Below are 24,540 nucleotides of genomic sequence, written 5' to 3'. Positions count from 1 at the left end.
CCTTATATTTAGCAGAAGCAGATTTACAAAATCTTCCAAAACAAAGACACGACGACAGCTCAAAACCTCTCTCATTGTCATCCTTAAAATGTAAAGGGTAAAAATCTTAAAACATATTTTCTTTATGGTAATACAAATTTGGATCCTTTCCAACAGTCTCACTGCTATAAAAATGAGTTAAAACTTTGTTTACATTTCAGAGATGATACATCTGTTGTGAGCTGTTGGTGCGACTAGCTAGTCCTCAAAAGACCTTTTGACAAGACGGTTTTGTGGCTTTCTTTCTTTAAACATTTCCATGATTTGTTAAACATATTTTAATGATTTCTCTCTTGCTTTAAAAAAAAATATATTTAAGGTCCTTGGATTTTGTTGTAGTTGTTGGAAATGTTAACATTTATTCAGGGCTCTTCGTTTGCCTGAGGATGCCTACATAAATGTTTCTAACGCTTTACTCCATATTCTGGTTTAAACCTCACCTCAGTGAAGTCAATGGGAACTGGACATATGTATCAGAAGTCAAGTTGCACCCCTTTATGATTTCTACAGTATTTTTTAAACTAAGATTCTGAAGGAACACCCATCTAAAATGTAAGCCCCATAGGGAAAACAGAAGTGGGTATTTAACAGGCTTAGACAAATGGGAAGGATCTGGAATGAATCAGGAAGAGTTTGGAATGGATTTATTGGAAGAGCGCTGCCTCCACTTAGTTTTCCATTTTTACGGGAAGAATTAGAAATGTCATTTGGCAGATGTCTATAATGTTTTTGGAACTGGAAGGAAATTTGGCTTTTCCATTTGGTGTGGGTGGATGTTCCCCCAGGCCAGATTTAACTTGTAAAATGAGAGAGGTGGGATCTAAGCTTTTCCTAAAGAGAAACCTGTAGCTACATGTTTTGCGAATTTACCTTAGAAAATCCTCAGCCAGCAGCCTGCATACCTGATCCAGGTACTACTCAAGGGAGCAGGCCCTAAGCATTGGTTTTGCTCTATTTACAGCACAAAGACACCAGCCAAAAGGATCAAAGTATCAGGATTCAGAACAGCAAGAAATCAATATAATAAACCAAACAAACTGGTGTGCCTTGCTGCTTTGTTCTGTTCTGGCAACACGAAGCAGCTGTAAACCTGACTAATGCAGACTCAGCCAGTGAACGTAGCCCTATATATTTTGCGGAACAGGGAAATATTTGGTTTGTTCATGACACTTTGGAGCAGAGACTCTCTCTCACTGTGTTTTTCAGCCATGAGCAGAATGAGACCATGATCCTGACTGAGGCTTTTGGGCTCTGCTGTGATACAAATAATGTAATTCACTAAGAAAAGAGAGTGCACTTATACTATGCAAGGAGATGCAGGAAGTTTTGAAGAGAAATAGACAAAGTTTGCTTTAAAAATCATAACAGATATAGATAATGATAGGCAAAAAATTGTCCAACACTTATTAGTTATGACTCAGTTTACTATCCATTGATAGGTATGAAAGATAAAGGTGGGATGGAGGGAGAGAGTGTCCACGAGCAATGCCCTGCGAAAAGCTCAATTGTCTGCCATCCTAAGTGCTGGGAATGGGAGGGTGCAGTCCCCTAGACCAGGGGTTCTCAAACTTCATTGCACCGCAACCCCCTTCTGACAACAAAGTTACTACATGACCCCAGGAGTGGGGCGGAGCCTGAGCCCTGTTGCCTTGGGTGGGGGAGAGGGATCTGCAGCCTGAGCCCTGCCACCTTGGGTGGGGGTGGAGCTTGGGCTTCAGCTTCAGCCCTGGGTCCCAGCAAGTCTAATGCTGGCCATGGCGACCCCACTAAAATGCGGTTGCAACCCACTTTGGGGTCCCAACCCACAGTTTGAAAACCGCTGCCCTAGACAATGACTGGGACTACACCTTTCATGTCAGCCTCTGGCTAATAGCTCTCTGGTGAATTTGAAGATTCACCCTCTGCAAAACCCTCTAGCTACTGGAAGAGAGAAGGAGCTTTCTGGGTCTTTGCCCCACTCTGCACCCCCTCCCTACTGTGAAGGGGGATGATCTGTGTTACTCAACTGTTTTCTCCAACCTCTGTTTTCAAGACTCCCTCCCCTGTGAATAATTCCACTATCTGCCACTGCTCAGATATTTGCCAGGCAGAAGCTGGTGAAATTTCTATGACTCTTGTATGCCATTACTTCCTACCCCATTCTAAACTGCAGGGGTGAAGATCAGTAGCGTAGCTAGTGGGGTGCAGGGGAAAGCAGCCGCTTCCCCTTAGCACATTTTCCAAAAGCGGAGCCCACGCTCCGCTCTGAAGCTTGGTCTGCCCGGTGGCGCTGGGCTCCTGCAGGCAAGGGAGGGCAGCACGCCTGGAGGAGCCATGGGGAGGGGGCGGCACGGCCGGAGGAGCGAGGGGGGCGCAGCATGGCGGCCCGCAACTCCCCCCCCTGCAGACAACTTTGATGCACTGACCGGGGCAGGGAGGGTCTCCCCCGCCTCCTCGCGGCAGCCACACTGGGCGGACCCGCGGCCGGTCACTCCCAGCAGGAGCCTCGGCGGCGCCCTCACCTCACCGGAATAAAACTCCCCCGAGGAGGGGAGATTGCTTCCCCCCTCCCGCCGCAGCCTGTCAGCGCGACCCGCCCACAGCCAGGCTCCGCCAACAGCCCTGGGCAGGGCAGCGCCCCCGGGCTGCAGCTCGCTCGGACCGTGCCTGGCGGGGCTCACTGCCTTCTGCCCCCACCCCCCAAGGGGTAGCGCCAGCGCTGAGCCTGGGCTGGCACTGCTCGTGGCGAGCCCCTCCGAGGCAGTGACAGCGGGATTTGCTTCTCTCTGCTGCTGGCTGGGCCGGGCCTAGCGGCCGGGCCCCGGAAAGAAGCAGCGGAAGGGCAGGCAGCGGACTCCCAGGCTCTCCCGGTCCCGGGGGCAGCTCCAGCCCCCTCTGCACAGAGAGCCCTGAGGACCCCAGCCCACGGCACTCCCATCCCCGGTAACCCCTCCCCAAGCTCCATACCCCGTGTACCCCTCCCATGTACCCCGTGCCCCTGCCTTTCCCTCCCCTTCACCTCCCCTCGTACCCCTGTCCTCTGCCACCCTCCCTACATCCTCCCCTCAAGTCGAACCCCCTGCCCCCTCCCTCCACATCCTCCCCTTCACCTCCCCTCGTACCCCCGTCCTCTGCCACCCTCCCTACATCCTCCCCTCCACCTCCCCTCAAGTCAAACCCCGTCCCCCTCCCTCCACATCCTCCCCTTCACCTCCCCTCAAACCCCGTCCCCTGCCACCCTCCCTCTACATCCCTCCCCTCCACCCCCCTGTCCTCTGCCTGCCTTCCTCTACAGCCATGGGAGGGCAGCGCAGCCAGAGGAGCGAGGAGGGGTGCAGTGTGACTGGAGGAGCCAGCCAAGGAGGGGGGCACGACGTGGCCGGAGGAGCCAGGGGGCGTGGCCAGAGGAGGAGCCTTTTCTATGTTTGCTCCCCCTGCTCTTAGAACCTGGCTACGCCACTGGTGAAGGTGACCAGTCTTGTTAATTCCCCTCCTCTGCCACTTGGCAAACCTATGGGTGGCAGCCGCAGAGTAGGAGTCTGCATGCAGACTCAGGAAGATAGCATTGCATCACCTCATGCTCAGTTTACCTTTGGAAAGTTAGCGTAGGGCTTTGTTAGTGCTCAGCAATCTGGGATTAAATCTACCTCACATACTGCACACCTACTCTCTGTGGCCTCTGCTGCTGCACACTAAAATTTCCCTAGCACACTTTGATTTATCCCCCTTTCAAAGCAGGATAGATCAAAGTGCATGAAGGGAACTTTTAGTGCACGGCAGCAGGGTCCACACAGACAGTGAGTGTGCAGCATGCGAGGTAGATTTACACCCCAGCTTGCAGTGCACTAGCTGTACATCTAGATAAGCCCTTAAAAACATAAGGGCTACAGACTTTATTATTTAATTTAAAGTGAAGTCAATTCTCCAGAAATTGTTGGCTTAGGCTCTCACACATCACAGGGAAAAACTCATACTCACCCCTCATTAGTGGATTTTCCAAGCCCTGATTATGGAGAACCAGCCTATTGGCAAAGCTACAATGGCAGGACTACTCCATTTCAGAGACCCAGATTTGAAGGCAAGCAAGCCACATGGACTATAATAATTTTACTATGTACAAGATCAAGAAACAAAATTCCCAACCATTAGAACTACACAATGCTTACACTTGTTACACGCTAATTATTAGAAGATCATTAAATAATTATGCAGCATGTAACAATGTTCCATTTTGAAATGTTTTAACTTGAAAAAAGATTAATTTCATCTTCTTGTTCTTACCTTTTCCATAAATCCTGTTTAAAGTTTTGTTCGCTTCATACCTAAAAGGATGGGGGCACACAATAACTAATAGCAGAAAGATCAAAGGGGATTGTTACAGAGCTCACTCACCCGAAGTCTATAGAGGCCTAAAAATGTGTAGAATAGATTGGATGCAGTCTCTTCGTACGTCTAAATGCGGGGAGAAGTTATTACCAATGTCAAAAGAAATGCAGTGACGTGGCATCTTTCAAAATAATTTGATTATTGAAAATTCAAAGAAATATTAGAAAATGTAAATGATGCAGCTGCTACATATTTAGAAAGATCAGACTTTTGACAGGTTACCCTGTCTACAGTTGAACCTAATTTTATATTCCTAATGAGCCTTGGGAGACAAAAATCTTGTCTAAAAACATTTCAGCTCTTTTCAGTGTTGGCTTATTTAATTAGAATTATTCCTGCACTAATCTCCCTAGCCAGCAATCTAATAGCTATTAGCTGAATGTATTTACTGTTTAAACCACTGCTGAAATAGTGGCATAGGCTTGGTGCCAAGCTTACACACAGGTAGCCAGTAGAAGATTTGGCCTCATAATCAAATTAAAATCCAACCTGGATCTCACCTTTCCATTCAAATCACACAAGAACATCTCATTTAGAACAAAATAAGGCCTTGGAAAGTAATGAATCATTTTTGGATGTTTGCACAATAACCTTGGTCATAGCATATTTGAGCTTGGATGGGGAAATTGATTGGCAGATGTGTAGAACAGTATAATTATACCAGTGTAACTATGCCAGTATAACTCTCTGTTTGGACGTACTATTCTAGAATAAAAATGACTTTTTTTTTTTTTTTTTTTTTTTTTTTTTGGAGTAGCACGTGTCAGTTTCTAATGCAGACAATTTCCCTACGTAGACAAGCCCTTGTATTAGAATTGTTGACAGGGTGTTATGTTTTTCTCCTTGATGAAGAATCTCAGAGCTACATTGCTAACTCCTTAACAACACATAACAGAGTTCTGTTCACCAAGCATTGGAGCAGTTCAGATAATATAAATGGGCTACTATAGTAATTCCAAACTATGGGGTTTCTTAAAGGGAATGGGAGCGGATGATATTAAAATGTTCACTTAGAACCTAGTCAATGAACTTCTGACCTTTGGAATTTTAACTTTTCACTGTATTTTTCACACTTAAAATTGTTCCAGGAATTGTGAAGGATTTGGCAGCTAGTGGATAGGGTTGACCATTGTGCACATTGGGCCTCATACCTTTATCATTTTTGTGGAAAAATGCTATAGCAGCGGAAAGGGAAGAAAATCGTGGAAGAGGAATACGGGCTTGATCTTGCTCCCATTGAAGTCAATGGCAGTTCTGCAGTTCGTTTCAGTAGAAAGCTAGTGATGCAGTCAAAGGTACATGTTAAATACAGTTTATCTCCTAGACAGCACCACTACATATCCTCTGTGAGGTACATATCCTCTCCCTGCCAAATACAATGGCATTGCAAAGTTTAAGGTTCAGTTGAAAGGTTTAAGGCTCAATAGCTCAGGATCCTATAGAGCCAATATTGGATCTTTAGTGCAGCATTACCACTTCCAGGAATATAGTTTGCAGAAGATAATCAACAAAGGGTCAATCTTGATAGGCAGAAAGTTGTGTTTTTCTATTGTATTAGCTCAATCAAACTAGCTTAACATGATTGAAAAGCCCTCAATGCTTGATAAGACACAAGCCTAAGCTACAACATGGCTAGATAACACACCTCCAGACATAGGCACCAACTTTCCCTGGCAGCGGTGGGTGCTCACGCCCCAACCGCAACCCCACCCTTTCCCTGCCCCTGCCCTGGCCCCATTCCAACCCCTACCCCAACCCCACCCTTTCCCTGCCCCTGCCCCCATTCCAACCCCTTCCCCAAAGTCCCCGCCCCAACTCCATCCCTCCATGCCCCTATTGGACTCCTTCCCCAAATCCCCATCCTGGCCCTGCCTCTTCCCCGAGCCTGCTGCATTCCCCCTCCTCCCCCCTCCCTCCCAGCTGCGCAAAACAGCTGTTTCGCGGCACAAGCGCTGGGAGAAAAAGCGGGCACGCAGTGCGCTCAGGGGAGGAGACGGAGGCAGAAGTGAGCTGGGGGGCAGGGTCGGGAGCTGCTGGTGGGTGCTAAGCACCCACCAATTTTTCCCCGTGGAACTCCAGCCCCAGAGCACCCACGGAGTCGGCACCTATGCCTCCAGATGTTAGCAAACACATGGAAACTAACCAGTGGTAAAATCCTGGTGTGGACAAGACAGTTGTAGTTTTAGCAGGTCATGGTAAACAGTAGTATGTGTGCACTAGGGCCAGGTCTACACTAAAGAGTTAGGTTGACCCAACTACTTTGCTGAGAAGCGTTAAGCCGACCTAACCCCAGTGTTGACAGTACTAGGGCAACTGTTGACCTAGTTGCCACCTCTCAAGCAGGTGGTTACCTACAATGACAGGAGAACCCCTCCCATCACAGTAGTGAGTGTCTATACTGAAGAGTTACAGCAGTGTTTCTAGTGAAGACATAGCCTAGGAGAAATAGGTGTTTACCTCAACTTGCTAACATGTGTTACAATTACAACTGCCTTGTTCACATTAGGATTTTTACCACCTGTTATCACGTTAGCTATCATGTCGTAGAAAACCACCATTTTTGCTAGTGTAGAAACATCCACAATCAGCCTTAAGAGAGCTTTTGTGTTAGACAAAGTTGATTGAGCTAACAAGATTGGACACACCTCTTTTGTCTTCCAAGACAGACACAAAATGTGAACTCTTCGGGGATGGGGTGGGGGTCATAAAAGAGGGAGGAACAAATTCACCCTCTACCAAGGATAGTCACAAAGTACTATATAAATCTTCATTAAGCTCTGGCAATGTGAGGAATAGCAACAAGCTCAAGCTGGAGGGTCACTAGCCTTTCCTGTCTGGAATTGAAATAAAACAGTTATGGAACTCAACTAAAGCCAATAAAGTCCCTGATAATCAGAATTTAATGGCCAGTGCTTGTTCTCAAAATGGGCCAGACCAACCTTAGATCCTGTATAAAGAACTTTGTCCAGTTTGTCAACTGTACTTTGTTCCTGTTCTCTACATTATCTTATCAGTTTTACCAGTGTTATTATGGAGGGTCAACTGAGAAAATATAAAATTAAAACACACAGTGCACTGACTTTGGAGGGGTCAAACTCAATTTGACTTTTGCAGTTCAGGCTCATCTCTAAGATTTTACATGTATAAAGAGTGACCCCGCTGATACATATACAGCCATTGTTCCACCCACAGTACTCTGATTGAATCGAATGAGAGTTTGTATACCACTCAATGGTGGGATATGGCTCTTAGATTATATATGCAACATATAAATTCGTACTCTACAGCAATTAATTACTTTTTAGGGCTAGATCATGACCCCACTTTGTCACATCAGTGTGCAGTTACTCGTACAAGTAGGCCCATTTAACCCAATGTGTTCCCCAGTGTAAGAAGTTGACAATCTGGCCCTTAATAATTAACTCGGGAATCCTATCTCATGTTGTAGGGCTGATAGCGTCTGTCCGGTTACTACATTGATTCCTTCATCCATCCATTCATGTAAAGCACAATTAATGCTTCCCAAAATGTGCTTCCCTCTTCTTCCAGCACTGCACTGAATCTTCACCAAAGGCCTTCTCTCCCTCAAACACTGTAGCCAAACAAACATAAAATTTAGCACTGGGCTGGGGCTCTTACATAGAGCATTGCAGCTGAAACAGTTACACAGTTCAGAAAGCTACAATTGGAGGGGAGAGGGGGAGGGAGAAGTACTGTCTCTCTCACATACCATGAAAGGGACGGTCCCACAGAACCCCTTCCTGACTGCCCAAGGGCCCAGGTTTTAAGTCTCTCTTTTCATTTTGGGTTTGTCAGCATATCACCATGTCTGTCTACAAGGCATAGGAGCCCCCTTTTGTTTGATGTATGCAGAACGCCCTAGGGCACTGAAGGGGTTAAGTGGAGGAAATTCTTGTCAACTTCAATAGAGAGTCAGGCATTTAAAAGCATTGTCTGTAAGACAAATCCAGTTACATCTGACATCAGATAGAAAGAGCAAACCCTTTCTCTTCAAGGTTTTTTTTTTTTTTAAATATACTTTCACAGTGGAAAATATTCATATTGTGGTTTTGCACTAAAAATAAATTATTCCATTCACAGCCAACAACAGGTAGCTGAGGTTAGTTCAAACCACCAGTAAACTAATGAGCTATGTGCTGCTGCATCTGTAGAAATGACCAGAACTCAAAACAGCCTCAAAAATAAGCTCTATGAATCATTCTTGGAAAAAAAAAATTCACTCTACAATAAAAATGTTCTGCATAAACTTCTGCCACACCATGCATACTTTCAACATTTAAAAAAAAAAAAGTAAAATGGTTTGCATTTATCTTGGTGAATTACAATGGCCTGGGTGTTTTTCATAACTCTGGGAAGTCTCAAATGATCCCAGAACCCTAAAATAAAGTGATTTAGTTAGAGGCATTCCTCCTGCACAAACATTTGAAAAGCAATAAATAATAGCTCTTAAAGTATTATAAATAAGGATTCTGGTCTAGAAGCATGACAATGGCTATTGTTCAACAGACACAGTAAGAAACAAACACTGATAAAAAAAGCTCATTCTTATTCTACTGTGCAACTATTTTTTTGTGATAATTTATGGGTCAGATCCTCAGTTGGTGTAAATCAGCATAGCCTCACTGAAGTTAATAGAGCTACATCAATCTACCCAAACTGAATATCTGGGCCACAGTTTGATAACAAAATCTCCAGCAGTGCAATTTAATGCATTACCTTACAAGGGTACATTTAGACATGACAAGTTCCAGACAACATGAGGACTTATTCCTAGTGTTATAACTGCTATACTTGGTAGGTAGTCTTCAAACTAGGGGCCAGCTCGTCCCAACTGGTAGTAAGACCCACACTGAGGGAAGAAATTGCCACCAAACTTCAATGGGGCCAGGATTTCACCTAAGGCCTTTATTTATCTTATAATAAAAAGCTGAAGTTAGCCTACTGACTAGAATAACGTGACCTTGATAAATATATAATGCAAATAGCATAAAAACTGGCTAAGTTTAGTACACTGAGTGGGATATCTCTATCTGCACATCAGCTATTTTGCCTAGTTAATTTTAATCAAATGGGCAAATTTTCCTATTGTTCTGGAACAGTAACTTTAATGGGTGGATTGTGACAGTCCTTTCCCCTCCAGTTACACCTCCTCATATTATATCTCGTTTTTCTTTGTGTACTCTGAACATCTGGTACCAAGGGCTAGTTGTTCACTTGGGTACAAAGCTCAAGTGTAGCATACATTGCCCTATGTTCAGCCCTGCTTAATGGAAACCTACAAAATCATTCTTCACTGTAAAGGTTCCAGAAGCAACCTACAACTGGGGTTAGAGCATGGGGATGAAAGGAAGAAGAGATGGTGCTTTCCAAACATCCCATTTGACAGAAAAATAAAGTATGAGAGAAGTTTTATTAGTCATCATCTAAGGAAACGATTTTGCGATTGCGCTTTCAAGAAGCATGTCACTTTCAACCCTATTGTACGGCTTCATCAAAAAACAAAGAAAAGGAAGTCATTGTGAAGCATGCAGATATACAGCAAGAGAAATACAGAAATACAAATTAATTCAGATTTTATGGCAGTGTCAGAGGGAATACGTAGGAGTTTCATAAAGACACTAATTTCAGCACTGATATGAAATTTGGGATAACAGATCTTCATAACTGGGGTTTACCTGTATGATTTTAGATAGTTATTCTGTACTTGGGGCACAAGATCCCCTTCAGCTCAGGGTTTTTTGGGTTTTTTTAAAATTAGTAACAAATTACGTTGTCAGTCATATTTGTTGTTTAGCAAAAGCTGAAATGTGTACCAGTGGGTGAAGTTCTGAGATCGTTAATAGGGGTGTGATCATATCTCCCACTTCTAGGAGCAAAGGAGACAAAGATACAACAGACTTAAGCTTCTTTAGGGTGTGTGGAAAGGACCCTTTCCCTCATGGACACACTTCCACAGTTTCAGTCTCTGTTCTGGGGTTGGACTGGGAGTGGATTTGGGATTATGGTTGCTCCCCGTGGAATTGTGTTCATCTTGAAGGTGCTTTTTCTGGGTAAATTAATACTGATAGAGTCTGTCTTCTGTCAGAAGGGTCCAGGGAGACAGAACAATGGTGGAGTCAAGTACGAGCCAGATTTGAGGCTGGAAGCTCGTGTGGAGAACCTGGCCCATTAGAAAACCCTGGGAACCAACTGAGATATCAGGGAATTGACCGGTTTAGAAGCATGAACCCCATGCTTTTTCTTGCAGGGAGATGGGGTTGCTATGAATTCATAGCAAACTTACAATATTGCCTGTCTCCCGTGTAGAAGTAGTAGACATTAAACCTGCTGACAATTAATATTGCATGCAAATTTGGTCTCAGACATATTAGAAGGAAAATGCACCGCCCCCCACACACTATTAAGTGCAATTGAAATCAAGTGCATACACAAGATTCACTATTGGTAATCTGGCTGGATTACTTGCATACCTTATTGCTTTGTTAAAGCCAACGGGGGGGGGGGGGGGGGGGGGAATCTGACATGCCCTTAATGAAATATCACATGTCTAGAATAATTAAAGGTACAGCAACCAAAAAAAAATAAAAAGTCTGAAATGTTTTTCTCTACTACTGTTACAAATAATAAAAGATTGGATGAAAAGTTTATTATTTCAGTTTGTTTGCTTTGTGCATTTGACATCACGTTGTGATTTGTCAGCTTCCCTTACTTGTCTGGGTATCTAACATAGCAACAATGGAGAGAAAAAAACAAAACTTAGAAAAAAAATATCAGTGATTACAAAACCGCAAAAATTAGTAGGCAGACTGTAGTACCTGAAACTATAAATATTTATAAATATTTCACTTCTCAGCAACTGAAAACCTTGAAAGTCAGATATTCTTTTGAGAAAGTGATGCTGTAAAATAGCATATGACCATTCTACTCTTGCACAACTATCACATGTATGCACAATTTATAGTCAAATCCACATGCATTATCCAACATCAGTTTTGGCCACAAAGTAAAAAAGTCCACATGCACAAAACATTATGTTCATATATCTGATGTAAGTGACTCATCTGACCTACCTTTTTATGTAGACTCAGATTGTCACTCCAAGTTAGACTTTTGCCCTGCATATAGATATCCGATCTTCATTCAATGTTCTCTCTCCTGACGTAGCTCAAATACAGAGAGCAGCTCTACAATCACACAGTAGATTCCCTGGGTAGCAGGAGCTAGTCTGATAGCGTAATTTTTTAAAACCAGTTTATAGCACTGGGCAAAACTTTAAAAAATGGTTATTTAAAGTTAAGCTCCTAAGTTTATATTTCAGCACCTAACTCAAAGTAGCCTGATTTTTAAAGGCTTCTGAGTATCCACAACACCCACTGCAATCAACGTTAGGCTTCCCAAAGTCTGAACATTTTGGGCAGGGCTTTTCTAGCTTAGGGTTAAATCACTGCAGAAGGGTTTGTAACAGTACCGACATGGCCAGTCTTTGCCAAAAGAATCTGTTGGCTGAGCAGTACAAGATCTGTTGCCTTTCTCCCATTATAGAAAAACAAAAACCCTATTTCAAACAAAACCTTTATTATTGAGAGGAGGGGCAATTAAATTCTGGAGTATTAGTAGTGGAATCTAGTGTGATCTAGATTCCAGCCCACTGAACTACAGCACCAGTAAACTGAAATGTTTTATTTAACTAGGGGGAAGTATTTCATCATGAACAAAACACGTTAAGGTCTAATCTCATTTTGCCATAATCAAAAAGCACACTAAACAAATGAAAATAATACATGTCCTGGAACCTTGGGGACCAGTGTCAGACAGATGGAAAACATTTGAAATCTCTTTAAAATGTGGCACAAGTATGTCAAGGTAATCATTTCCCTCCCCCTCCCCCCATCATAAAACCTTCAAAGACAGATCGTGCTCATGAGAAAAGCATGTTTCATGCTTTTCTTTCATCCCCTGAACTAGAAGTAGCAATAAACCTTTAAGTATCGAAAGAAGAAACTGGTACAACATGGAACAAATATGTAGAGACAAAAGCATCAGGATCTCCTCAGTTAGTAAAATCCTTACAGAGAAGTAAAGAAACTTGACACTAGACAATATTGAGGCAGAAGAAAAGCTACATATGCATGCAGCATATTTAAATTCAGTACAGCACTCTTTTGCTTCCAATAAGAGCAGCTTTATTTGGATTTCTGATTTTCCTGTTTCCAATAAACTTTTGACAACTTCCATTAAAAACAACAACTTTTTTTGTAATGCAAAGTAAACAGAGAAGAACTCAGTGCTTTATCCATTAGGAGAGAACAGGCAGCATAATGTGTTATGGTTTTGGCACCACTAGTTATGTTTTCAGCTCCTATCACCTCAACCTGCTGTTTATTTAGGGTTACATAAAATGTCAACAAACAATGCTACCCAAAATGCTATTCAAAACCAATGCTACTCAAATCAAGTGAGGCCCTCTCATGCTAAGCCAAATGTATTTGCAGATCTCTGCGCACTGGTGATTGACAGAAATAAGTCTCAGTAAGGAGGGGTCATATTTATATTTCACCAAGCTTATTTAAATATTCCCAGAATGAGAAAAAAAAAACCATCAGGTAATGCAATGCACAAAAGTTGTAAGCACATTCTGGACACTGCAGTAAGTAACCAATGTTTTTGTTACAGTCAAGTATCAAGTGACTTACATAGGCATAGACAGGCATGGCATAGATAGGTAGGCATTTTTATAGAAAACTGTAAAAATATCAAATGAATGCCCAACTATTACTCCTCTCCAGCTGGAAAATAAATCTGACTTTAAAATTGTAGTGTTCAAATGAATGCTTTGATAGTTCATTTGAACAGGACATACTTTCCACATGATCAATCACGTTTTATTTCCATTTAAAGTATTATACCTAATTATTGTCCTGGTAAAATTGAGTTCCTTTGCTTTTACTGCTTTGTTATCTTCAGGGGAAAAAAATTAAAAAAAAAAATAAATCACACCCCAAGCTGTTACAGTACACAAAATAGACAATATGTTTGAGGATAATAATTTGGACATCCAATTAGTTATGTGGAGGTGTTCTTGTACAGTATCTGTAATTTGCACACCATAGAGGAAAGGAAATTGTAAGCTGTGATTTGTTTAAAATTATAATTCATCATACTATATTATCTGCCAATATCCAATTCTGAGTCCCCCACCTCAGACCAAATTTGCATGCAAGTCAGAGTTTACCTGAGGATCAAAACACTGAAACAGCAATATAACAAACTGAATTAATCGGATGGGGTTTGTTTCTTTCTCACTCGCTCTCTCTCTTTCTCTCACACCCACAGGCAGACACACTTTCACAGTGAACATCTAAAATCACCAGGGGATGCTTCTACATAGCATACATTTGGCAAGGCACCACAGTGACCCTCCAAATGTAAGTATTGGGTCAAATTTTGCTCTCAATGGCTCTGTCCCGATGGGCAAAAAAGGGTGCAATTTTAAATCATGTTAGCTCAATACAACTGAAAAGTCCTTTTAACGCTCATTAAGGCACAGGCTAACAGTTTTGAGGGCAGGTTTCAGCCTGGCCTAGACTAGTAAATTTTGTCTAAACTAGGATTTAAAGGTGTGATGTTAGCACGTTAACCAACATGCTAGCTAACATATTGGAGAAGTCTAGTATGGATAAGGCACTGGGTTTAGCATGTGCTAAACTATTCAAGTTATAGCCTAAACTTTTCAAACACAGTTAGCACGTTAGCTAAAAACTTACTAGCATTACACCTTAATTCCTAGTCCACACAAGACTTAAGTGTCATATAACTCTCAATGATTTGTAATGGATGTAACTGGACAGCAAAATTTGGCCAGTTATCTTTAATTAAGAACTGAGTTGATGTTGACAATCATTCTTAAATGAAGTCCAGATTCATATTTCCCTATAGTAAGATTCTGGGGGGAGGGGAAAAAGTCTATCAATGCAGATAAATAGTAAGCCAGCAAATATAAAATAAATAAAAAACTTTAGTATTTGCTTTTCAGTACCTATGCATCAGAAGTAATGTACACCTTTAATTTGTCAAACAATTAGGACACATTCCAATTTGCCAATTTCAACTTTAGTACCATGCATTCAAGTATATTTTTAAAAATATATATCTAAGTCAATAAGGACAAAGAATTCAATATCCACATTACCAAGCTCATTAATATAAGACAACAAATTTGAATTATTTTGTGCTATGAATTGTATTTTTATTTCCAAACGTGTAATCTCAGAGGCAAAGACTTCAGGTAATTGTGCTATTTAAATATTTCTATGGTTACGTTCAGTCAGTACAGATGCAAGACCTGCACATGCCACCTTTGATATAGGCTTGATCCATTTCAAGAACTAGAGGAAGTGAATTGAAACACATAAGGCTCAGTCACTCCTTCGATATATGAATGCACTGTTTCTAAATAAATTGATTTGATCAGCCAGTTGACAAATACTGTGAGTCATACTCAAAAGCCTAGACAACAATATTTGTGCACTCTTGAAAGAATTCTTATGCTATGCAAGCATTTACCTGACTATATAGCTTGTCTTTTTACACCCGTCAGGCAGTTGTTTGGTGCGGAGAAATAAAGAAATCTAACTTGCTTTTTCCCCCATTGGAAAAAAAAGGGCTTGCGCATCAACTATTTCTGATTAGCAAACTAGTTAGGGCTTGCACCTTCTAATTTTACTCGACAATTGATAACCCGTGTGCACACACTTCCGCAGAGAAGGATTTTTCAGCACAGCAAACCCATGTAAAACATCCCAAGTGTCAGAATACCAGAGTTAAAAGTAATGGGTAAAAATTTGCAATTTCCTGTAGCCCCAAGTTTAAACTTGTAGTAAATAAGTTCTTAATTTATTAATTTTAACCTTGTTTTTGTTGGAGAGGATTCAGAGGAGGCTGTGATATTTCTTAAATGCCAACCTAAAAATTAGATGTATAACATCTGCACTAAGACCCTAGACTTGGAGAGACATGCTCAGAACAGGAAATGGTAGTTTGTTAATAAAGAAAGGTAAATCATTTTCTAAACTTCCGGCAGCAAACCTAGCAGTGAAAGAATTTTGACCTCAGTGGAAGGTAACTGCCACAAGTGACATATCAACTAAGCAACTTTCTTCTTAAAAGTGAGGCAAATGTTTTACATAAGGCTGGAATGCTTTCAGATCTGTCACTCCCTGTAGCATATTCTTCTCCTTTTAACAAATAATCATACAAACTCCTTGAACTAACCATATTAACTGTCCATTATTCCCCTGAGTATTGATCCTGTGGAAGCCAAACCTTTTTGTGAACTAGTATTACTTATTTCCTATTTAAAGCACAAAAAAGCTCATCACTTAACAGGATAGGCCAGTTTTCAGTGTTGATTATTCCTAGTCTGGAATGAGTTCGTGCATTTTCCTATATTCATTTTCGTCTTATGTTATGCAAATAGCATTCATATCATTTCTGTAAGGGTAAGAAAAATGCATCATTTTCAGCTATAGAAATAACAGTTAAAGTTTTCATTAACCTAAAGTTCTTAAATCAATTTATTATTTTAGCCACACGTTTCTTTGAACTTTCCCCTTTAAAACAAACCAACAAACCCCACAAATCAGATTTTCCAATTCAGAGCAATAAAGATAAGGGGGGGAAAAAATGACAAGCAGCCCAGTTTAATTTCAAACGTTAATATATTTTCTATTTTATAGTGAACATATGCATCTGTCACCCCTTATTTGCAGCAACTATGACGTCCTCATAAGAAGGGGTGACATTTGTAAGATGCCTCTTAAAATAAATATTTCTTTTTTATAAAATAATAAAACTTCAAATAAATATTCTTTACACTAAACAATATGTTGAAAAAAATTAGAAAATAAAGGCTGAATTTTACTGAAACTGTACAATATACATGAAGTCCAAAGGGAAATCAGAGTCTTGTAATAGAGGGTTTCCATCAGGCAAAAAATACAATCTAAAAACATACTGATTGATTCACATTCTTCCGAATGTACAACATATTAGTATAATATTTTGTGACTGTGCCATGTTCTATGACACGACTTGTTTTTCACAGTTGAAAATATTATCGTATATACAAAAATATAGCACATTATCTCTGGCAGAAAACAATAAAAAAGGAGTCATTTGCTAATTTACAAATTTTGCAAGTACTATTCACAAACAATAGAGTCACCTAGGAGTGTCTGTGTTGCTTTAGCTTATGCAATATATGGGTCACAAAGTACTGCATCCCATATTTGAGCTCCATTAGCTGGGTTCTAACAAGCAGATCAGTTAAGATGGCACACATGCAGAAAAGCAGTTCACTGCAAACAGCAAAGTATACCCCCAACCCTTCTACTAACAGTGCCAAGGTTATAGCTGTTTAGTTGGTTGCATATGTGTGTTAGAAGAATCCTTATAACTTTAGTATTCCCGATTAGTGATGCTATGTTGGCTTTTCAAAGTTCCTGGGGGGAATACTGGGAACTTTGCAACAAACTGTGTTTGAGTGTTTACAGCGGCATCCGGGCCTGTTTACCCGGTCATAACACCCCTGGCACAATTTAAGGCAACCCTTGGCTGGTAAGTAACACCACAAGCAAGGCAAAAAGAGGGATACAACACCCATGGCAGACCATCTAGTGCAGCAATGTGACTGACTGCAAGAGCATGGGTTGTCAGCACAGTTGTCCTCATCATCATTAGAGCAGTGATAGAAGAGGCATTTCACACAGCAAACACAAGTCCCATAATCAACCACATTCTGGGCTGAGCAAAGACACTGCTTGTCACAGATCCAACAGGATGGCAGGGTCCTTGGAGAAGTGCACTCCTTACACTTACATTTTCCACAGTCCTCACACCTATAGGCATGCATGCCCAAGTCTTCTTTGCTCAGGGGCTTCAGATTGCTTGTCTTGAACTCAGACTTGGGCTGCACCCTGATTATCCCATCAGCCACTGGCCCTGAAGATGATCCTAAAAGTCTGTGTTCAGATGAATTACTGCTTGTACTTGTCCTTGTACTGCTCCGTGAACCTGTGCTGACCGTACTGATGGAACGGGACAGGGGTGCCCGGGAGGAAGTATGTACCTGTGCATGTTGGACCCTGGTAAGATGACGATGTTCAGGCAAGCCATGTGGTCTTTCGTTTTTGTGCTGGCTAGCTGGACGAGGGACAGGTTTAACCCCTGGTCGCGGAGCCACTGTAGGTCCCTCTGTGTACTCATTTGTATTTCGGATGGCCCTGATCTGGTCCAGTGACAACACATGAACCTGCTGTGTCAGAACATCCCTCAGGTCGGAGTCTCCCTGCTGCCTCCCACCGTCATGCCGAACCTGTAGCAAAGACTGGGACCCACTGCCATTCTGAGCTCTTGTCTCCATCAGTATCCTGAAGAGTGGTCACTCCAGCAGGCTTAGAACACATCTGAACTCCTGTAGCAACAAAGAGAAGATTCACTATTGTATCATATTGTACATTTGCAAATTGTCTTTCCTCCTGAATGATCCCGGGGCATTTTACTAATTAAATAAGTACACCACCATTAAAATGGAGCCACATTAAAGGTGGAGGGCAGGAGCCAGACTTGGTAAGTACTCTGTACCTTTCTGATTTTGTTAAAGAGACTCTTATTTTTACTAAACGCACTAAAGGATATTTTTCTCCATCCATGCAGAACACAGAAGTTTTAGGTTTTTAAGAACTCATCATAAAGATCCGCATCCAGTAAACAGCACAGAACTCAGTTTAATCTATAATGCAAGGAGAGAGGTTTTTGCTGACCCTGGCAAGACTTTAACTTGTGATTCCAGGAAATCTAGGTATTTAAAACCTGAGACTGAGACCTCCCAGTCATCCTCTGGCTAGACCATGGATTTTAACATAGCCACTTAAAGTGACTCTTCCTTTCACATAACACTATTAAAAATACATGTTACACAAAGAACAGCTACAAATATTTTAGCAAGTGTAATGTGACCTGCTGACGACAGACATTTAATTCTTCAACTTTATTTAAAACTGGGTAATATTTTGGTAGGCTAGTCTCTTTACACATTAAACTTAAACTACAATTTCCTATTTACATCATGTTAATACCAATGGTCCCAAGAAAAACACCAAACAGCAATAAAATGTTTGAGGTTAGATGCCAGTGAGTTAGTGCTACCAAAAACGTCAACTGCAGAAGTAAAAAAGGTCTCTTTCCAAGATTGTCAAGTGTGTCATACTTGTATACTTCATGACAGCTGTTATTTTATTTAATTTATTTCCTATTAAATACCACTGCAGAATTGTTTTTACATTTCAAACTATCTATAGATTATAATTCAAATATTGGGCATGACTAGAAAATACACAACAATTTGTGGAACAGAAATATGCAGAATACAATCTAAACACTACAATCCAAGACGACTATTTGATTGAGGATACGTCTCTAAGTAATTAAGAATGGAAGTGGGCTTAAGAAATTCAGTGGAAACCCAATAAAACATGCATAAAGTTAAGGAAAATCAGTGTATGACTAGCATCATAAGCTTATAATATTCTGATCCTTAGTACAATGGTTAACAAATCTGCAGATCAGAATTTACCAATCTGTCATTCTTTAATGGATTCTAAAGTAGACACAAAATTAAATTAGCTACATAAAAGTCCAAAGCAATTTGTTTTGACTTAAAAACAAATCTGAACCCTTGCTTCTTGCAAGGACCACACAATGTCTTCAATTATACCTAGAAAGGGCACCATAGTGTTACTCTGTACACATCACTTACCAACAATAAATAATACTACACCACAGTATTGTAAAATATATGCAAACAGACACTTCAACAGTGAACATCTCCATATGCGTCTTTATTCTAAAACCAAAGGAAAACATTTAACCTTTTACCCGCTGGTTACTTTTCAAGCCAAAATAAGTTCTCTCTTTGTTTTATTTTATTTTATAAACTGGCCTTTTTCTAAAAAGATGAAATTTAATAAAAATATTAGGTGTGTTCATTATTGTTAAATCTTGGCTTTCACCCAGCATGCATGTTAGAAATCATGATTCACAGCACGTGAAAGATATCTTGCAAACACATCTTAAACTCTTGTTTGTATTTACTTCAAATTAAAACCCTTGCCAAGAGAAAAGTTTAAATCCAATGCCCAGAACAGACATGCCCTTAGTGGAAGCTATTTAAAGATAACAAGGTTAAATCAAGGTTCTCCCTACCTTGAGAGGAATTTGCAACATCACATACCCCTCTTCTTCCAATTCTAGATGTAAACTAAATTCAAAGAGCAAAGGAGAGATGTTTTTGCCTCTGCAGTATTGTTAACTCTGTCTAAAAGTACGACTGACCCTGACCGGCAGGTTCTTCGAAAGATAAGGGTCTTCGAAACTGAACCCCTTCAAACAACAAGGTAAAAGCTGCAGAAGAAAACACTGCTCTTTTCTTCCTTTCCTTTTATAGGCTTCATCTTTGCCCAGAACAACGTGCTCAGCAGGTGGGGCGCAGCAATCCCTTCATTCTCTCAGGACTGGCTGATATTGCAAATGAAACAAGCAGCCTCACAAATGCAGACAACCTGGAGATAAACAGGCGACATCCTCTAGGGTGGAGGAGGGAGGCGGCTTCTAAAGTTGCCTTATCAGGAAAGTCAAGCCCATGCTTCCTTTTAACTATTGTGTATCCACCCCCTACCCCCAGGAGATGCTGGAGGAGTCAGAGTTATATAAAGCTTCCCGCATTACTTCTCATTTGAGAGAACACCTCCAAGATAGTGTAGTAAAGTGCAGGTTTCCCCTTCAAGGGCTACCAGTTCCAATTCCAGGAAGTCAGCTGTGGGAAACCTCGCCAGTGCTACTACTATTTTACCTATTTTGTGTAAATTTCAGCCACATTCCCAGATTAGGAATTACAAAGTGGAACCCACAGAATTTGTAGAATAACAAACAGCCCTTGCATTTTATTACACCGAGAGCTCTGGAAAGATCCGCTAACAGAGCAAGATGCAGACCTACAGCACTCTTATTTTTGCACGTATGTTTGCGTGTAGTTCTTTCAGGGAAACAGGACTCTCCCCTCTCTCTCTCTCTTTCTAATCTCGGTTGATCTCAATGCTTCCCTCCTTCCCACCCACCCCCTTTTTTCCACCTACCGAATAAGAGCATAGCAAGAGAAACATTTGCTCCTTTTTTTGGGAGAGAGAGAGAGATAACGCGATTCACCACTTCCAAAAACCGAAGTCCACTCACTTGCTGAGCAGAAATGCCATGATTTGCTAACTCTTGCTAACTGGGATTGGGAAAAGGGGAGAAAGGGGCTGGGTTTTATCCTGTGCACGCATGGGGAAGTTTAAAACGCAAAGTGCTCCTTGTATGCTGTGGAAAAACCCATGTCGTGTTGGCTGGGAGAAGGGAAGCCTAAGGGGGAAAAAGTTCTCTGCCCATGAATTTCTGTTTTGTCTCAGGAGCCTTTGCAGCACACCCCCAACCCCATCTCCATCGCGCGCACACCAACCACCTCTTCTTCTTTGAAAGTGCTTTGAAACCCCCATTAAGGACTGAGTGTGTGATCAGACTATGGATTAGGGCAAAAGGGACTTCACCATCGGGGTGGGGCAAACTGACACACAAATAGCTTGCTGCAAACACCAGCACCTTTCAGAGACTGTTGCAAAGTAAACCACCACCACACATATTAAGCCTTTCCGTGCCCTCCTCCCCCCAAACTGCTTCAGTCCTACACACCATATAACGAAACCCGGGGAAGAATTTACTCCCTATCATATCGACGATCTATTTAACTTTATCGCATGGAAAATATATTTATAGCAGGCGTGAGCTCACTTCCGAATTGCACAAGTCTCTCAATGCACCTAAAGAATAGTGTCAGTCTTCCATTTAAACAGAGATGGCTAAACGCACCGAGTACAGGGACCAAGCAGCCCAAAGGCGATACAAATAAACAACCCCCCAAATCCTACCCAAAACCCATGTAATGCTTTGAGACACGATACACCCAGGATTTCCCCGTCTCTACCTTTCAGGGGCATGTTCCTGCGACTGTAGGAGAATACAGTTTGCAAAGAAGTCACAGAGTTGCTTCGAGTCCTTGCAATATTTCGTAGACATTGCTCCCTGCAAATGCTCAAACCTGAGTACAGATTTCCGCCCTCTAAACTCACCCCCGCCGCCCAATGGCGCGGAGCTGGGGGGGCTCCCTCCCTGCAAAGTCATTTCTGAGGGGAAACAAACACGAAACAGCCCTCAGAAACCATCCGATGCTCCCCTCTCCCCGCCGAACTTCCCCAAGAAAGAAAAAAAATCTCGCTGAAATTCCACTTCCAACTCCTGGGGTGGGGGGGGAATAGGTTCACGGATTGAAAAGGGATCGACCTTACACCTACATTTCCACGAGCTCCTCGGAACAATCTGGGCTATTAAAAAAAGCTTGTTTTGCAAAGAAGGAAAATGCTCTCACCGTGATCGCGGCACTGCACCAACCCCCCCCTCTCTCTCGTGTTTTCTTCTTCCTGCGGTTTGCAAGTAAATCCAGCCTAAAGCAGCAGCAAAAAAAAATAAAATAAAATAAAAAATAAAAAAAAATAAAAAAAAATCTTTTCCAAACTCAGCTTTAGTCCAACTTGCAAATCATCATCACCATCATCTCAAAAAATCCAGAGCAAAGTGACCTCACTGTCCCCAGATCGATTATAAATATAAACCTCTATGAAAGGTCTGCAGGTCGGGTGGGTATTTCTTTGCTCCTAAAAAGAAATCACTCATACACTGTTTCCTCTTCCCCCCCTTCTCAATCGCCAATACCAAGTCACTTTTTTGTTGTTGTTGCAAATGATCAAGGGGCGGGAGGGGAGGGGAGGGAGAAGCCAAAGCAAACACAATCAAGTGGATCTAAAATACAATCCCAAAGCTTTTCTTCCACTGAGCTCCTCCAAAAAAGCAGCCTAAGCAATGTAGCCGTTCTGCTGAGAAGCTGCAAGCTCCCCTCTCTCTCTAGCTTTCTCGCTCCCTCTGTGAGCTTGTGAGTGTTGCAGGCAGCGCTGTGGTTTGCAATCGGGGTGTTTTGGAAGCGCAGCGGATTTGTGGTGGTGCCTGTTGTTGTGTGTTTGGAGGAGGAGGAAGATTTGAGATCTGAGCTGCAGGGGCTTGGCGTTTTTCTGCTCGCGCTCCCTCTCTCTCTTTTCCTTTCCGGAGGAGGTAGGGTGATCTCTCTGCAAAAGCAGCAGTAAATGGCGTCATGTGGATCTGAGGAGGAACAGAGCAGTTGTTGTCCCAGAGGATATATCGCATCCGGTCCCAGCTCATTGGCTCTGCGGGGCTACATTCACTCACACTCCCAGCGCCCTGCCAGCACTCTGAGCCGCAGGAGGCATTCAAAAGGGCAACGGCACCGAGCAAGCCAGAGGGGGAGGCGGACGACTTGCACTGCAACTGCAAGCAGAGCCGCCGCTGCTGCTCTATTACTGTTACAACTGCTATTCCCGCTGCTGCTTCGGCCCGGCCTCGCCACCCCAGTGCTGCCTAGCGCAGCAGCAACTCCCTCCTAGGGCCGCTGATTTTTGTAAGAGGCTCTTTCGTACAAAGTAACACAACACTTAGTACGTGCGAGACACTCGGGTAGACAAAACAAAAGGCTACGTGGGACCCTCAGGCGAGCTGACTGGTTACGCTGGATTGAACTGAAGCCCCTTGAGGTTGAGTTTTAGAAGAAAATAAAAACTTTCAGGTGGTATTTTTTTTTTTTTTGCAGTAGAACTAAATAGAAGTTAAAAACGCCCCCTCCCCTTCCTTTGCATTGTAGTTAATCCAATCGCCTACCACTTCTCGGCCGAAGGAGGGGGTATTATTTTGGGTACGGGCTGCTGCGTAAACACGATCATACACCATGTTCTAGTACTAGCCACACCACCTCCTCCCCCAAATTAGTGGCTGCGATAATAAGTGGAACGCGGTGTACCTCAGACACGAGCTATCTGCTCGGGACAGACTTGTCCTCTACACAATGGAATGAGTAGCACTCTGATTTTGTGTGTGTGTGTGTCCAGGGGATCAGCATGATGCAGTGCGTACTGTACTAAAAACCAACAACAAAAAGAAAGAGGGAAGGAAAGCTCCGGCCTCGTTGCTAGGACTGTGGATACACTGTCATTCATGTGACAGTCAGAACTTCATTTGTTTAAGGTAGAGGGTATACAATGAGTCGGAGGCGCTATAGCGCTATAGCGCTATACAACTTCGAGAGCATCAGTTGCACTGGATACGGATAGTGTTTTTATTTAAGTTCAGTTAACATATGGGACGGTGTCTGAAAACAACCCAACGTTTGGTTTATGGACATTGTATGTTATAGTAATGACACAATCCCCTCTTCTCTGTATTGGCAGGCACTGGGTGAAATAATTGGTTTCAAAAACTGCCCCGTTCCTTACTGTGTATTTTATGCCAAAACATATATAGGCACGCGCACACACACACACAAAACCCTATATTCACACATGTATGCAGAACCTATTTTGCATGGTTTTATCTATAAGAAATAAAAGTCCGCAGTAAATTGCAGGGCTGCTCAGACGGGGGCAAGTGGGGCAATTTGCCCCAGGCCCTGGGCCCTGCAGGGCCCCCACGAGAATATAGTATTCTATAGTATTGCAACTTTTTTTTATGGAAGGGGCCCCTGAAATTGCTTTGCCCTGGGCCCCCTGAATCCTCTGGGCAGCCCTGGTAAATTGTATTATTTACATGAGCATTCACATAGCAAAAAGTCTTGTAGACCTCTGTCTGATCTGCCTGCACATCCTCTTTTACATATACCAGCTTTGTGAATTAGATGATCATCTATCTCATGAAAATAAAGTGGATGGTGTATTACACCTTCACCTATTCTCTTTATATGTAGAGATCTATCTATAATATATACACACACACAAACAAGAAAATTAACCACAGCTAATTTATTAGTAAGGCAAGTCTATACATCTTCCTTTGAAAGCTCACTAGACTATCTAGGACCATTGCACTGCCTGTTTAATTAGACTGCTGTTGTTTCCGAGATATCTGCGC

General features: G+C 42.2%; 1 protein-coding gene across 1 annotated transcript; it reads right to left on the bottom strand.

The window, feature by feature from the left end:
* Positions 1–16,903: 16,903 nt before the first annotated feature.
* On the bottom strand, positions 16,904–17,845 carry SPRY2 (sprouty RTK signaling antagonist 2). The gene has a single exon (XM_065422717.1). It carries the CDS (start codon positions 17,843–17,845, stop codon positions 16,904–16,906), a length of 942 nt encoding a protein of 313 aa, XP_065278789.1.
* Positions 17,846–24,540: the final 6,695 nt, after the last annotated feature.

This window comes from Emys orbicularis, chromosome 1, assembly GCF_028017835.1.
Source record: "Emys orbicularis isolate rEmyOrb1 chromosome 1, rEmyOrb1.hap1, whole genome shotgun sequence".
Lineage (NCBI taxonomy): Eukaryota > Metazoa > Chordata > Testudines > Emydidae > Emys > Emys orbicularis.
Note: the sequence above shows the minus strand (reverse complement) of the source record. Positions and strands in the feature narration are given on the sequence as shown.

Excerpts from the sequence above, each read along its gene's own strand:
- SPRY2 (XM_065422717.1), bottom strand. The coding sequence starts at position 17,845 with ATGGAGACAAGAGCTCAGAATGGCAGTGGGTCCCAGTCTTTGCTACAG.